This window comes from Oncorhynchus nerka, linkage group LG22, assembly GCF_034236695.1.
Source record: "Oncorhynchus nerka isolate Pitt River linkage group LG22, Oner_Uvic_2.0, whole genome shotgun sequence".
Taxonomy (NCBI): domain Eukaryota; kingdom Metazoa; phylum Chordata; class Actinopteri; order Salmoniformes; family Salmonidae; genus Oncorhynchus; species Oncorhynchus nerka.
The window spans coordinates 54,587,762-54,603,717 of record NC_088417.1 but is presented as its reverse complement, the minus strand read 5'-3'; the positions used below and the strand labels follow the sequence as shown (position 1 = coordinate 54,603,717).

General features: G+C 43.9%; 1 protein-coding gene across 1 annotated transcript in view; it reads right to left on the bottom strand.

Moving 5' to 3' along the window:
* Positions 1-1,920: 1,920 nt before the first annotated feature.
* The window catches only part of LOC115105356 (exocyst complex component 3-like), a 32,656-nt gene continuing 18,620 nt past the window's right edge, over positions 1,921-15,956 (bottom strand). Inside the window, 2 exon segments of the mRNA XM_029627300.2 lie at positions 1,921-3,589; positions 5,939-6,060. Of these exon segments, the coding sequence (XP_029483160.2) occupies positions 3,271-3,589; positions 5,939-6,060 (441 nt within the window). The 3' untranslated portion in view covers positions 1,921-3,270.

The following is a 15,956-nucleotide window of genomic DNA, read 5'->3' as shown; positions in this document are numbered from 1 at the left end:
TCTCTGGAGTGATGAATCCCGCTTCACCATCTGGCAGTCCGACGGACGAATCTGGGTTTGGTGGATGCCAGAAGAACGCTACCTGCCCCAATGCATAGTGCTAACTGTAAAGTTTGGTGGAGGAGGAATAATGGTCTGAGGCTGTTATTCATGGTTCGGACTATCCCCTTAGTTCCAGTGAAGGGAAATCTTAACGCTACAGCATACAATGACATTCTAGACAATTCTGTGCTTCCAGCTTTGCGGCAACAGTTTGGGGAAGGCCCTTTCCTGTTTCAGCACAACCATGCCCCCATGCATAAAGCGAGGTCCATACAGAAATGGTTTTGTGTGGAAGAACTTGACTGGCCTGCACAGAGTCCTGACCTCAACCCCATCGAACACCTTTGGGATGAATTGGAACGCCGACTGCGAGCCAGGCCTAATTGCCCAACATCAGTGCCCGACCTCACTAATGCTCTTGTGGCTGAATGGAAGCAAGTCCCCACAGCAATGGTCCAACATCTAGTGGAAAGCCTTTTTCAGAACAGTGGAGGCTGTTATAGCAGCAAAGGGGGGACAAACTCCATATTAATGCCCATGATTATGGAATGAGATGTTCGATAAGCAGGTGTCCACATACTTTTGACCATGTAGTGTAGATTGGGGGTAGGGCCCTGTGATAGACTAGAATCCTGTCCAGAAACAGACTCCTGCTCCTACTGTATGCACCGTTCAGACTCGTGCAAGGCTTTTTTTACTTACCCTGGTTGGTCTGCTGCAACCCTCCAGGACCATGCGGGCTGGTGCAGGTGAGTCATGAATACTCACAGTAGGTAAATGGGACACTGTGTGCTATTGGTCACCATTGAAAAACAAGGATGTTCAAGTGGTCAATGTGAACCATCTGCTCTGAGTATAGAATTTTCTGCCATGTGTTGTAATTTTCCCACGGAAAAGGGTAAGAAAGCTACACATAGACATATAGTGACATAGGCTTTTAGAGATACAGGCCAATTTAGGGAGTGTGTGAAGCGAATACACAGCACATAACCCATACTGAGGTTGTCTGACAGCCCATGAGTGTTTATAAAGCATGAAAAAGATCCAGCGTGGCTGAACCCACACTCCGACCAGCAAAAAGGAAGTTCCCTCCTAGTGCGTGGCGTAAACTTGGCTCCAATAAAAGCATCCGTTTGCCACCTCGGCGGGAGACAACACGTAGCCTTTGTTTACCACAAAACATCCCCTCGGACGAGTCTGGAGGTACGACCCTTTAGTTTCCCTTTGCAATCAAGCACCATATTGGAGCCACGGTGGAACCCAAATGGACATACAGTAGCTGCCATAACACATGGTGGAGTATTCTTGATACACACAGGAAACTGTTTAGTGTGAAAAACCCAGTAGCGTTGCAGTTCTTGACACAAGCTTATGCGACTGGCACCTACTAGGCACTTAAATATTTTGTCTTGCCAATACACCCTCTGAATGGCACACATACACAATCCATGTCTCAATTGTCTCAAGGCTTAAAAATCCTTCTTTAACCTGTCTCCTCCCCTTCAGCTACACCAATTGAAGTGGATTTAACAAGTGACATCAATAAGGGATCACAGCTCTCAACTGGATTCACCTGGTCAGTCTGTCATGGAAAGAGTATGTGTCCTTAATGTTTTGTACAGTCAGTGTATACCCTTCCTCATACACTATATCAGTTTGTCAGACTGCCCTTTGGTTTGTATTGTTCACCACTGCTGTTTTCAAGATGTTCAGCATTCCTCCCTTGGGCAGGAAACCACCTTTCTGTCATCAAACATATGTTTCTCAGCACATTACATTTTGTATTTTAAAGATTAGTTTGCTCCCAAACGTGACCAAATATACAGTATGTACTTCTATATATGGCAAAATATATGCCCCTATCAAATGAGAAGTTAGTTCAATCCACCCAATCAATGGGGGTTTATTTACTCTTTGGCAACATAATAGATCATATTCATTCACAGTTACAAACCATGTCATATATATATATATTTCCATACATATGTGTATCAAACAACAATACAAAGTTAGAGAAAGAGCAGAGAAAAGCTGTGCGGTATCCAAGACAAGGTTTGGATTAGGTTAAATTACCCATAGAATAAAGAGATATTGAACAACATATATGTCCATAGGTCATACATTGCATTGGAATCTACAAAGCATTCAACTGGACAAAAATTTGTTGGAATATGATGACAACAGTTTGAATAGTTTTGGTAACACTTTACCTTAACAGGTAAAACTTTACATTAAGGTGTACTTAAAATTATTCTTAAGTTCAGAGTTCTCTGATACAGAGGGGTTGGGTTAAATGTGGAAGACACATTTCGGGGGAATCCATTCAGGTGTGTTGACTAGGTACCCCCTTCCTTTGTTAGTTATAAAAGTTAAACAGTTATAACACATTAGTTAGCTCTAAGTTATTGTTAAATGAATAATTAACAGTTTATTAACTACTTATTTATGTATAAAAGTATACCTTAATACAGTATTTCTCAATCCTGGTCCTGGGGACCCAAAGGGGTGAACATTTGCCCCAACACTAACACACCTGATTCACATCGAAACGCTTGATGATGAGTTGATTAGTCGAATCAAGTGCAACACAAATGTACACCCTTTTGTGTCCCCAGGACCATCCTTAAGAAACACTGCCTTAATGTAAAGTGTTACCCAATAAGGTTTTACAAAACCATTGAAGTGATACATTCATAGATGATACGAAATCTGTGTTTCAAGTATGCCTTAAAATCAATCCAAGCAATGCAACTGTGTACTGGTTCTCATTCCAAACATGAAGAAATGTCTGAGCTCGAGGTGCAGTAGATGAGCTTGTATGTGCTATACCTGAGGTCAAGTCATTTTTTATCACATTCCTTTGAAATGTCTGTAAATGAGTGATAAGTCAATTTACAGATGAATTAAAAACGGCATTTGATAGTTTCACGTTTCTTTGGAGACTTGAATTTCTTTTTAGTAGTATGTTTCACAGTATTCGGCCCCACAGTAGTAGTCGCAGCACAGTAGTCGCAGCACATAAATATGACAGATATTAGGATTGAGTGCTCGTCAAATTGTTGTCAACAAAAAACCTCTACCTATGTTATTTACAGCAGAAAGCCAAACAATTACATTACGCACCATCAGTATTAGTTAGTCATACAAATGAACACATTGATACAGAATTATGAGTGTTACGGGTGAGCCTCTGTTCTACCAATGTGCTCCATATCATTTTCCTTGAAGTCAATCATCATCCATATCCTTCTCCTCGGTCAGGCGTTCCAGTGGCAGCGTGGTTCTGTTCCTGGGGTTTTTCTTGCGGTGTCGTCGAGGCCGGGCCTCTGAGAACCAGTTGGCGAGGGTCATGGCGACGCGGATGAGGCCCAGGTTGATGCAGTGCACCTCGGAGGTGACAGGGATGTCTGAGAAGAGGGCGTGATCCCGGCATAGCAGGGCAGAGCTGCCACTGCTCTCGAAGTCTCGGACTATGTTCAAGATCTCCTCACGCTCCGCCTGGCGCATCATGCCTCGCACGTTCAGCAGGGTGGAGACGTGCTTCTTCCTGCAGGGATGATGGAGGGAGAGAAGGGGAGGAAAGGGAGGGAGATAGAGACTGGAGTTAGTGCGTTTCAGGGGTTTTGATGCTGATTCATGATTCAATTATGCAGAGCAAAGGGCCATAACTTATTATGTTCAGTTGATCTATTGATAAAAAATGATGTGTATTTCACGTCAATTAGACATGATTCAAAAAAGATGTGACAAAACCTTAATTGTTTTACATTTCTTCACCCGGTACATCTACCAGACTTTCCAAGTAAATTTAATTTAAAGTGTTTTGCGATTTTAAATTCACTTTAACTTCAGTTGGATTTGATTTGCTGATTGTTTCAATATGAACAAGAGGAAGGGTTTGTTCACAAAGCAATCAAGGGTGGGGTGAAACTGACTGAGCCTGTAAACAAAGGTGTTAAACAGTGGTTGGGGGGGGGGGACATATGGGACATATGGGGGAGTCCCAGTGGCGGACTCCAGACTTTGATCTCTGAAAATACCAACGGCGAGTTTGCGAGCAAGAAAACAAAAGGCACTCCTTGTGCCTGAATGAGTTAACATCGTATCGACCTGCTTTAGCTCCATCCTTTGATTCCAGAGAGTGGCACCAGACTGTCTCCCGTGGGGTGGCAGGAAAAGGAAATACTCCGCAGCAGCTTCCTGTCTGCCGGGCCACGGGTCATGCGTCACATATTGGGTACGCTGCCAGCTAGCAGTCCAGTGGCTGACCCCATGAAACACACAAACAACGAGGGGCCAGGGACAGTACCTTATGGGGCTAACCAGCCTCTGCCACTCAAAACAGCCCCTCGGTCCTCTCCAAGAATAGCAGGGTTAATATAAGTATGTTTCCGTGCTTCTTTTCCTTGTGTTGACCCATTGTGTCAATAGAAAGTCTACAATGAGTGCACAAACTTTAGGAATACCTGCTCTTTCCATGACATAGACTGACCAGGTGAAAGCTGTGATCCCTTATTGATGTCACTTGTTAAATCCACTTCAATCAGTGTAGATAAAGGGGAGGAGACAGGGTAAAGAATAATTTTAAAGCCTTGAGACAATTGAGACGTAGATTGTGTGCCATTCAGAGGGTGAATTGGCAAGAGAAAATATTTAAGTGCCTTTGAACGGGGTATGGTAGTATGCCAGGTGCATCGGTTTGAGTGTGTCAACAACTATGACGCTGCTGCGTTTTTCACGCTCAACAGTTTCCCGTGTGTATTAAGAATGGTCCACGAAGGTGAACGGAAAGGCTCTGGAGCAACGAACCGCCCTTGCTGTCTCTGCCTAGCCGGTTCCCCTCTTTCCACTGGGATTCTCTGCCTCTAACCCTATTACAGGGGCTGAGTCACTGGCTTACTAGGGCTCTTTCATACCGTCCCTAGGAGGGGTGCGTCACTTGAGTGGGTTGAGTCACTGATGTGATCTTCCTGTCTAGGTTGGCGCCCCCCCTTGGGTTGTGCCGTGGCGGAGATCTTTGTGGGCTATACTCTGCCTTGTCTCAGGATGGTAAGTTGGTGGTTAAAGATATCCCTCTAGTGGTGTGGGGACTGTGCTTTGGCAAAGTGGGTGGGGTTATATCCTTCCTGTTTGGCCCTGTCCGGGGGTGTCCTCGGATGGGGCCACAGTGTCTCCTGAACCCTCCTGTCTCAGCCTCCAGTATTTATGCTGCAGTAGTTTGTGTGTCGGAGGGCTAGGGTCTGTCTGTTATATCTGGAGTACTTCTCCTGTCCTATCCGGTGTCCTGTGTGAATTTAAGTATGCTCTCTCTAATTCTCTCTTTCTTTCTCTCGGAGGACCTGAGCCCTAGGACCATGCCTCAGGACTACCTGACATGATGACTCCTTGCTTTCCCCAGTCCACCTGGCCGTGCTGCTGCTCCAGTTTCAACTGTTCTGCCTGTGATTATTATTATTTGACCATGCTGGTCATTTATGAACATTTGAACATCTTGGCCATTCGATTTGATTTTAACCAAAGGACATCCAGCCAACTTGACAACTGCGGGAAGCACTGGAGTCAACATGGGCCAGCATCCCTGTGGAATGCTTTCAACAGTCCATGCCCCAACAAATTGAATCTGTTCCGAGGGGAAAAGGTGGTGCAATTCAATAGTACGAAGATGTTCCTAATGTTTATACACTCAGTATATATGTGGACTTAAATTGTGCTACCTTTGTCCACATGCCAAAAACAGCACTTATGAAACTGCACTGTGGAATGTAGGTTCTGTGTACTGTGGCATTACGTATATAGGAAATGGGGACCAATGAATGACACTTGGCAAATTAGTTCACTGTACAACGTTTCTAAACAGTGCTCTATACTGCATTCCCCAAATTATTGAAACCTTTACCGTATGTCTGGAAACTCCTTCACCAGAACAGCAACCTCCATCTGGATGGACGGAGTGTCCTCCAGTAGAATGATGTCAGCTAGATGAGCGAGGACACTGTCCAGCCAAGAAGATCCTGACTCCTGAGAGAAGAGATATAAGATAAGTCATCATAAAAATGTGTAACACGAATGACCACCCAGAGACATATAAAATATGCATTCATCATTGTCCGTTTTTGTTTAGCTAATTTTAGCTAATTTCACTGTTCTGGATGAGTTGCGTGCTGTAAGTACAAAGGTCAATCATCTCCGTTGTCCATCAGCCATCAACAGATTGAAAAACCATTGTCTCAATCCATGATTGTTGGACAAAGAATCCACCAAAACCACTCATTCCTTTTAATGTAGTGTTAAATATGACTAATATGTGACAATAATGATTGTTGTGAACAAACGTTTCATTTTGGCGTTAAAATAAGATTGGTAGCAACATGGAAAATCATTGTGGAAATCTGTTGCAGCTCGACTACAAAATCCACTAATCAATTCTCTATCTATGGGCTGACTGGCTAGCTAGCTAGGTAGCTAGCTAACATTAGCAAATGTAGCTACACACAATAATACCAAAGACAATATTAGCATGTAACATAACATGTAGCTAGGTAGCTGTAAAATCGCCTAAACAAACTGCACTATCAATTTAGGAGTCTACAATCTTTGGCGAACACCTAACGGGATTGCTTATTTTTTTCTTTAAGCAATAGCTTTTTTTCTGGCCACTCTTCTATGTTCAACCTGCAGATGATTGTACCTCATAGTTGAGTCTAATTGTTGCAGTAGAGGACCATGTGCATTTCAGGTTAGCAACAGCAAGCTAGCTAAATAGGACAAATTAGCTAGCAAGTGCAAGCTAACTAGCTAAATTGCCATAAATGTTTAATCCTTTTCGACCTTTCCCCAAAGTAATATAATTGGTTCAGAGTTTGTTTTGATATTTTAACCTGTGTGTCGTGATCGCATTTGGTGTGTGGGGACAAATTACATTTATGCACGATGGCGCACACGCGCAGCCGATTTGGGTCCCGTGTAACATTCGCAACGGCAGACACACTTTTGATGAGATGGAAAATGTTGCCCATGGCACGTCAATGGTCCATGCAGTGCATTATGGGCGATTCAGAGACAAGGAGCGCTCTCCTACAAGGACTGAATGGGAGTCTTTTGGGCGCCAGCTCAAAAAATCTACATTAGCACAAGCTTAATCAACAAGAAGTACAACATTACAAATATTTTCTGATATGGCAAGATAATTAACTTGCTATCCGTATGATCATATAGCTTTGGAATCGTGACACTACATACTTGAGGAAAATAGCCATGTTTCTCAACATATTTTTAACACATACTTTGAGAAGGGATTGCATGACGATTAGTTTAGCAACCTCGTCACACAACAAATCAAATCAAATTGTATTTGTCACATGCGCCGTGTATCCCTTACCGTGAAATTCTTCCTTACAAGCCCTTAACCAACAATGCAGTTCAAGAAATAGAGTTAAGAAAATATTTACTAAATAAACTAATGTAAAAAATAAATGGTAACACAATAAAATGACATAACAATAAAAAGGCTATATACTGGGATACCGGTAACGAGTCAATGTGCCTGGGGTACAGATTAGTTGAGGTAGTTTGTACATGTAGGATGCCGAGCAGTTGCCATACCAGGCGGTGATGCAACCGGTCAGGATGCTCTAGATGGCGTAGCTTTAGAACCTTTTGAGGATCTAGGGACCCATGCCAAATCTTTTCAGTCTCCTCATGGGGAAAAGGTGTAACCATGCCCTCTTCACGACTGCCTTGGTGTGTTTGGACCATGATAGTTCGTTGGTGATGTGGACACCAAGGAACTTGAAACTCTCGACCCGCTCCACTACAGCCCCATCGATGTTAATGGGGGCCTGTTTGGCCCTCCTTTTCCTATAGTCCACGATCAGCTCCTTTGTCTTGCTCACATTGAGGGAGAGGTTGTTGACCTGGCACTACACTGCCAGGTCTCTGACCTCCTCCCTATAGTCTGTATCATCGTTGTCGGTGATCAGTGTTGTGTCTTCAGCAATCCTAATGATGGTGTTGGAGTCGTGCTTGGCCACGCAGTTGTGGGTGAACAGGGAGTGCAGTAGGGGACTAAGAACGCACCAATGAGGGGCCCCGGTGTTGAGGATCAGTGTGGCAGATGTGTTGTTGCCTACTCTTACCAACTGGGGGTGACCCGTCAGGAAGTCCAGGATCCAGTTGCAGAGGGAGGTGTTTAGTCCAAGGGTCCTTAGGTTAGTGATGAGCTTAATGGACACTATGGTGTTGAACACTGAGCTGTCGTCAATGAAGAGCATTCTCACATAAGTGTTAATTTTGTCCTGGGGGGAAAGGGCAGTTTGGAGTGTGATTACATGACAACGTGAACACGATTGGTCAACAGTCTGCTGGGTGGGGCGTTATACGTTCCGTCATTCATTATATTCCTTTCTCCTTTCTATAATATCGCTGACAACGGCACCATGCAATGCACCCTGGACTAAAGAGGCAGACACATAGGAAAATTGGGCTAGACCCTCCTTTAAATTACACATTTCTCAAAGTAGGAATATCGCAAAAATATGATCAATGGATCATTCGCGAGAAGACATCCTCCAGAGTTATAACATCGGCCAGTATTGAAATCTGACATGTATGATAGATGGTTTCGCGATGTAAAAGTCGCAAAACCCAGGGAATCGATCAAACGTCTCTCAGAGATGCACAAAAACAATATAATATTCAAAATGGGTGAACCTTAATGGTCCTCTTAAAGCTAGGGGGAAGAACTTTCACTTTTGGATAAATAGCGTGCCCAATTTCAACTTCCTGCTACTCATGCCAAGAATATAAGTTATGCATATTATTCATAGATTTGGATAGGAAACACTCTGAAGTTTCTAAAACTGTTTGAATCATGTCTGTGAGTATAACAGAACTTATGTAGCAGGCAAAACTCAGAGGACTAACTGTTCAGATTTCTTTTCTTCCCCTCTCTGTTCCCTGTTCCCTATCCATGGGATATTTCATAGGAACCGGTTTTCAGTTCCTACCGCTTCCACTGGATGTCGCCAGTTTTGGGAATTTGGTTGAGGTTATTCCTTTGTGCAATGAAGAAGTAGGCCAACTCGGAACTGGGGACACTTTTGTGAGTTGCGCAAGACGTGAAAAGCAGCGCTGGTTTGTTTTCTTTCCTGTATTGAATACAGATTGCCCCATCTACATTTTGATCCATTATTAACATTTAAAAATACCTAACGTTGTATTACAAAAGTAGTTTGAAATATTTTGGCAAAGTTTATAGGCAACTTTTGAAATATTTTGTAGTGACGTTGCGTTTTTGTAAGCTGTTTTTTTCTGGATAAAACACACTTTATAAATGGACATTTTGGATATATATGGATGGAATTAATCGAACAAAAGGACCAATTGTGATGTTTATGGGACATATTGGAGTGCCAACAAAAGAAGCTTGTCAAAGGTAATGCATGTTTTATACACTGCTCAAAAAAATAAGGGGAACACTAAATTAACACATCCTAGATCTGAATGAATGAAATATTCTTATTAAATACTTTCTTCTTTACATAGTTGAATGTGCTGACAACAAAATCACAAATATTATCAATGGAAATCAAATTTATCAACCCATGGAGGTCTGGATTTGGAGTCACACTCAAAATTAAAGTGGAAAACCACACTACAGGCTGATCCAACTTTGATGTAATGTCCTTAAAACAAGTCAAAATGAGGCTCAGTAGTGTGTGTGGCCTCCACGTGCCTGTATGACCTCCCTACAACGCCTGGGCATGCTCCTGATGAGGTGACGGATGGTCTCCTGAGGGATCTCCTCCCAGACCTGGACTAAAGCATCCGCCAACTCCTGGACAGTCTGTGGTGCAATGTGGCGTTGGTGGATGGAGCGAGACATGATGTCCCAGATGTGCTCAATTGGATTCAGGTCTGTGGAACGGGCGGGCCAGTCCATAGCATCAATGCCTTCCTCTTGCAGGAACTGCTGACACACTCCAGCCACATGAGGTCTAGCATTGTCTTCCATTAGGAGGAACCCAGGGCCAACTGCACCAGCATATGGTCTCACAAGGGGTCTGAGGATCTCATCTCGGTACCTAATGGCAGTCAGGCTACCGCTGGCGAGCACATGGAGGCTGTGGGCCCCCCAAAGAAATGCCACCCCACACCATGACTGACCCACCGCCAAACCGGTCATGCTGGAGGATGTTGCAGGCAGCAGAACGTTCTCCACGGCGTCTCCAGACTCTCACGTCTGCCACGTGCTCAGTGTGAACCTGCTTTCATCTGTGAAGAGCACAGGGCGCCAGTGGCGAATTTGCCAATCTGGGTGTTCTCTGGCAAATGCCAAACGTCCTGCACGGTGTTGGGCTGTATAAGTACAACCCCCACCTGTGGACATCGGGTCCTCATACCACCCTCATGGAGTCTGTTTCTGACCATTTGAGCAGACAAATGCACATTTGTGGCCTGCTGGAGGTCATTTTGCGGGGCTCTGGCAGTGCTCCTACTTGCACAAAGGCGGAGGTAGCGGTCCTGCTGCTGGGTTGTTGCCCTCCTACGGCCTCCTCCACGTCTCCTGATGTACTGGCCTGTCTCCTGGTAGCGCCTCCATGCTTTGGACACTACGCTGACAGACACAGCAAACCTTCTTGCCACAATTCGCATTGATGTGCCATCCTGGGTGAGCTGCACTACCTGAGCCACTTGTGTGGGTTGTAGACTCTGTCTCATGCTACCACTAGAGTGAAAGCACCGCCAGCATTCAAAAGTGACCAAAACATCAGCCAGGAAGCATAGGAACTGAGAAGTGGTCTGTGGTCCCCACCTGCAGAACCACTCCTTTATTGGGGGTGTCTTGCTAATTGCCTATCATTTCCACCTGTTGTCTATTCAATTTGCACAACAGCATGTGCAATTTATTGTCAATCAGTGTTGCTTCCCAACTGGACATTTTGATTTCACAGAGGTGTGATTGACTTGGAGTTACATTGTGTTGTTTAAGTGTTCCCTTTATTTTTTTTAGCAGTGTATTTTATTTCAGCGTTTTGTGTAGCGCCTGCAGTGTTGTAATATGCTAGCTCCTTTGTTCACTGCTGGTGCAGATGGTGCAGGCTATCAGATAATAGCTTCTTATGCTTTCGCCGAAAAGCATTTTAAAAATCTGACATCTTGGCTGGATTCACAACGAGTGTAGCTTTAATTGAGTATCTTACATGTGTTATTTAATGAAATTTTGAATTTTATAGCATTTTATTTGAATCTGGCGCTCTGCATTTCCCCTGGCAATCGGCCAGTTGAGACATTTGCGTCCTGCCTATCCTTAAGAGGTTTTAAAGGCCACATGCAGTCAAAAATTGGATTTCCTGTGTTTTATATATACTGAACAAAAATACAAACGTAACATGTCGTGTTGGTCCCATGTTTTATGAGCTGATATAAAAGATCCCAGAAATGTTCCATACGCACAAAAAGCGTATTTCTCTCAAATGTTGAGCACAAATGTTTTTACATCCCTGTTAGTGAGCATTTCTCCTTTGCCAAGATAATCCATCCACCTGACAGGTGTGGCATATCAAGAAGCTGGTTAAACAGCATGATCATTACACAGGTGCACCTTGTGCTGGGGACTATAAAAGGCCACTCTAAAATCTGCACAATGCCATAGATGGAACGCTGACTGTAGGAATGTCCACCAGATCTGTTGCTAGAGAAATTCAATTCTCTACCACATCTGGCTTCTTCACCTGCGGGATTGTCTAAGACCAGCCACCCAGACAGCTGATGAAACTGATGAGTATTTCTGTCTGTAATAAAGCCTTTTCGTGGGGAAAAATTTATTCTGGTTGTCTGGGCCTGGCTCTTCAGTGGGTGATTGCTGCGCCCCTGCCCTGTCGTGTGAAATCGACAGTTTATGGCCTAATGTATTTATTTAAAATGACTGAGGCCAAATATTTTCAGTCTCCTGAGGGGGAAGAGGTTTTGTCATGCCCTCTTCAGGACTGTCTTGGTGTGCTTGGGCCATGTCAGTTTGCTGGTGATGTGGACGCCAAGGAACTTGAAGCTCCCAACCTGCTCCACTACAGCCACGTTGATGAGAATGGGGGCGTGCTCGGACCTCATTTTCCTGTGGTCCTCAATCATCTCCTTTGTCTTGATCACATTGAGGGAGAGGTTGTTGTCCTTGCACCACACGGTCAGGTCTCTGACCTCCTCCCTATAGGCTGTCTCATTATTGTTTGTGATCAGGCCTACCACTGTTGTGTCATCAGCAAACTTAATGATGGTGTTGGAGTCTTGCCTGGCCGTGCAGTCATGAGTGAACAGGGAGTACAGGAGGGGACTGAGCACGCCCCCCTGAGGGGCCCCCGTGTTGAGGATCAGTGTGGCGAATGTGTTGTTACTGTCAGGAGATCCAGGATCCAGTTGAAGGAGGTGTTTCGTCCCAGGGTCCTTAGCTTAGTGATGAGCTTTGAGGGCACTATGGTGTTGAACTCTGAGCTGTTGTCAATGAATAGCATTCTCACATAGGTGTTCCTTTTGTGCAGGTGGGAAAGGGCAGTGTGGAGTGCAATAGAGATTGCATCATCTTTTGATCTGTTGGTGCGGTATGCATATTGGAGTGGGTCTAGGGTTTCTGGGATAATGGTGTTGATTTGAGCCATTACCAGCCTTTCAAAGCATTTCATGGCTAGAGACTGGTTGAAAAAGGTTGAAAATGTCAGTGAAGACACATGCCAGTTGGCCAGCGTGTGCTCAGAGTACACGTCCTGGTAATCTGGCCCAGCGGCCTTGTAAATGTTGACCTGTTGAAAGGTCTTACTCACATTGGATGCGGAGAGCGTGATCACACAGACGTCCAGAACAGCTGATGCTCTCATGCATGTTTCAGTGTTACTTGCCTCAAAGTGAGCATAGAAGTTATTTAGCTCGTCTGGTAGGCTTGTGTCAATGGGCAGCTCTTGGCTGTGCTTCTCTTTGTAGTCTGTAATAGTTTGCAAGCCCTGCCATATAAGACGAGCATCAGCGCCGGTGTAGTACGATTCGATCTTAGTCCTGTATTGAAGCTTTGCCTGTTTGATGGCTCATCGGAGGGCATAGCGGGATTTCATATAAGCTTCCGAGTTAGAGTCCCGCTCCTTGAAAGCGGTACCTCTACTCTTTAGCTCAGTGCGAATGTTGCCTGTAATCCATGGCTTCTGGTTGGTGTATGTACGTACAGTTACTGCGGGGATGTTGTTCTTGATGCACTTATTGATAAAGCCAGTAACTGATGTGGTATACTCTTCAATGCCATCGGAAGAATCCCGGAACATATTCCAGTCTGTGCTAGCAAAACATTCCTGTAGTTTAGCATCTCCTTCATCTGATCACTTTTATATAGACCGTGTCACTAGTGCTTCCTGCTTTAATTTTAAGCTTGTAAGCAGGAATCAGGAGGATAGAGTTATGGTCAGATTTGCCAAATGGAGGCAGAGGGAGAGCTCGGTAGGCATCTCTGTGTGTGGAGTAAAGGTGGTCCAGAATGTTTTCCCTCTGGTTGTACATTTAACAAGCAGATAGAAAATAGGTAAAACTGATTTAAGTTTCCCTGCATTAATGTCCCCGGCCAATAGGAGCGCCACCTCTGGATGAACGTTTTCCTGTTTCCTTATTGCGGAATACAGCTCATTAAATGCGGTTTTAGTGCCAGCCTCGGTCTGTGGTGGTATGTAGACAGCTATGAAAAATACAGATGAAAACTCTCTAGGTAGATAGTGTGGTCTGCAGCTTATCATGAGCTACTCTACCTCAGGCAGGCAAAACCTTGAGACTTCCCTAGATACCGTGCACCAGCTATTGTTTACAAATATGCATGGGCCCCCGCCCCGTGTCTTACCAGAGGCTGCTGTTCTATCCTGCCAATGAAGTGTATTATCCGTCAGCTGTATGTTCTTAACCTCTTAAGTCGACCCTCTACTTTTTTGAACATTCTGTTAAAAATCGCGCAACATTTCAGCGCCCTGCTACTCATGCCAGGAATATAGTATATGCATATGCTTAGTCTGTGTGGATAGAAAACACTCAGACGTTTAAAAAACTGGTTAAATCACTGCTGTGGCTTTACCAGAACGGCATTTACATCGAAAAGCACAGGAAAAACTGATCACTGAAAATGGGAAAATATATCCATGCGCTACTTGAACCCATTGATAAACGTGAACCACAATTAATTGACTGAGGTTGCAGTACCTACAGCTTCCACACGGTGTCTAGAGTCTTGTCATTTCCCTTCAAGTTTTTTCTTGGTCAAACACATGCAGGACACCGTATCTCCTCCGGTCTAGGACCGGATATTTTCGTTGAGTTTCTAGCCGGACATTTTTCCAGACGGACAGCTAATGATCTTTACATCGCCTCCTGATGAATTTTATCGCTTATTAACGTTTACTAATACCTAAAGTTGCATTACAAACGTATTTCGAAGTGTTTTGTGAAAGTTTATCGTCGACTTTTTGAATTTAAAAAAATGACGTTACGTTTTGAAGCGATGTTTTTTTCGTTTATCACACAGTCTACATATAACGATATCTAGGCTTTATATGGACCGATTTAATCGAAATAAAGACCCAAATAGTGTTTATGGGACATCTAGGAGTGCCAACAAAGAAGATGGTGAAAGGTAATGAATGTTTTCTATTTTATTGTGCGGTTTGTGTAACGCCGAAATGCTAATTATTTTGTTTACGTCCCCTGTGGGTCTTTTGGGGTGTTGCATGCTATCAGATAATAGCTTCTCATGCTTTCGCCGAAAAGCATTTTAAAAATCTGACTTGTTGCCTGGATTCACAACGAGTGTAGCTTTAATTCGATACCCTGCATGTGTATTTTAATGAACTTTTGAGTTTTAACTAATACTATTAGCATTTAGCGTAGCGCATTTGCATTTCCAGAGCTCTAGTTGGGACGCAAGCGTCCCGAGTAGAAGCAACAGGTTAATGTCGGTGAAACATAAGATAGTACAGCTTTTAATGTCCTGTTGGTAGGATATACGTGCTTTCAGTTCATCCCATTTATTTCCAGTGATTGGAGGTTAGCTAGCAAATCAAATCAAATTTATTTGTCACATACACATGGTTAGCAGATGTTAGTGCGAGTGTAGCGAAAGGCTTGTGCTTCTAGTTCCGACAATACAATTCCCCAACTACTACCTTATACACACAAGTGTAAAGGGATAAAGAATACAGTATGTACCATAATTTCTGGACTACAGTGCCTTGCGAAAGTATTCGGCCCCCTTGAACTTTGCGACCAATATCCAATAAATGTCGTTCCACTTCATGATTGTGTCCCACTTGTTGTTGATTCTTCACAAAAAAATACAGTTTTATATCTTTATGTTTGAAGCCTGAAATGTGGCAAAAGGTCGCAAAGTTCAAGGGGGCCGAATACTTTCGCAAGGCACTGTATAAGCCGCTACTTTATTCCCACGCTTTGAACCTCGCGGTTTATACAATGACACGGCTAATTTATGGATTTTTCCCGCTTTCACAAGATTCATGCCGCCAAAAACTGAGCACCGTCACATAATGTGATGTAAAATCGAGCGCGCTCAAACTTCCCATCATTCTGATTACGGTAGTAATTTTGTCACCCTCATCATGGCAAAGACACGGAGAAATGCATATGATGCAGCTTTCAAGTTGAAGGCGATCGATCTGGCTGTTGGAAAAGGAAAGAGAGCTGCTGCATGGGAGCTTGGCCTTAATGAGTCGATGATAAGACGTTGGAAACAGCAGCGTGAGGAACTGACTCAGTGCAAAAAGACAACAAAGGCTTTCAGAGGGAAGAAAAGCAGATGGCCCAAAGTATTTGCAGCCACTCAACATCAGTGTAAATCGTGCATTTAAGGTGGCGCTCCTTGTTCAGTGGGAATCTTGAATGACAAG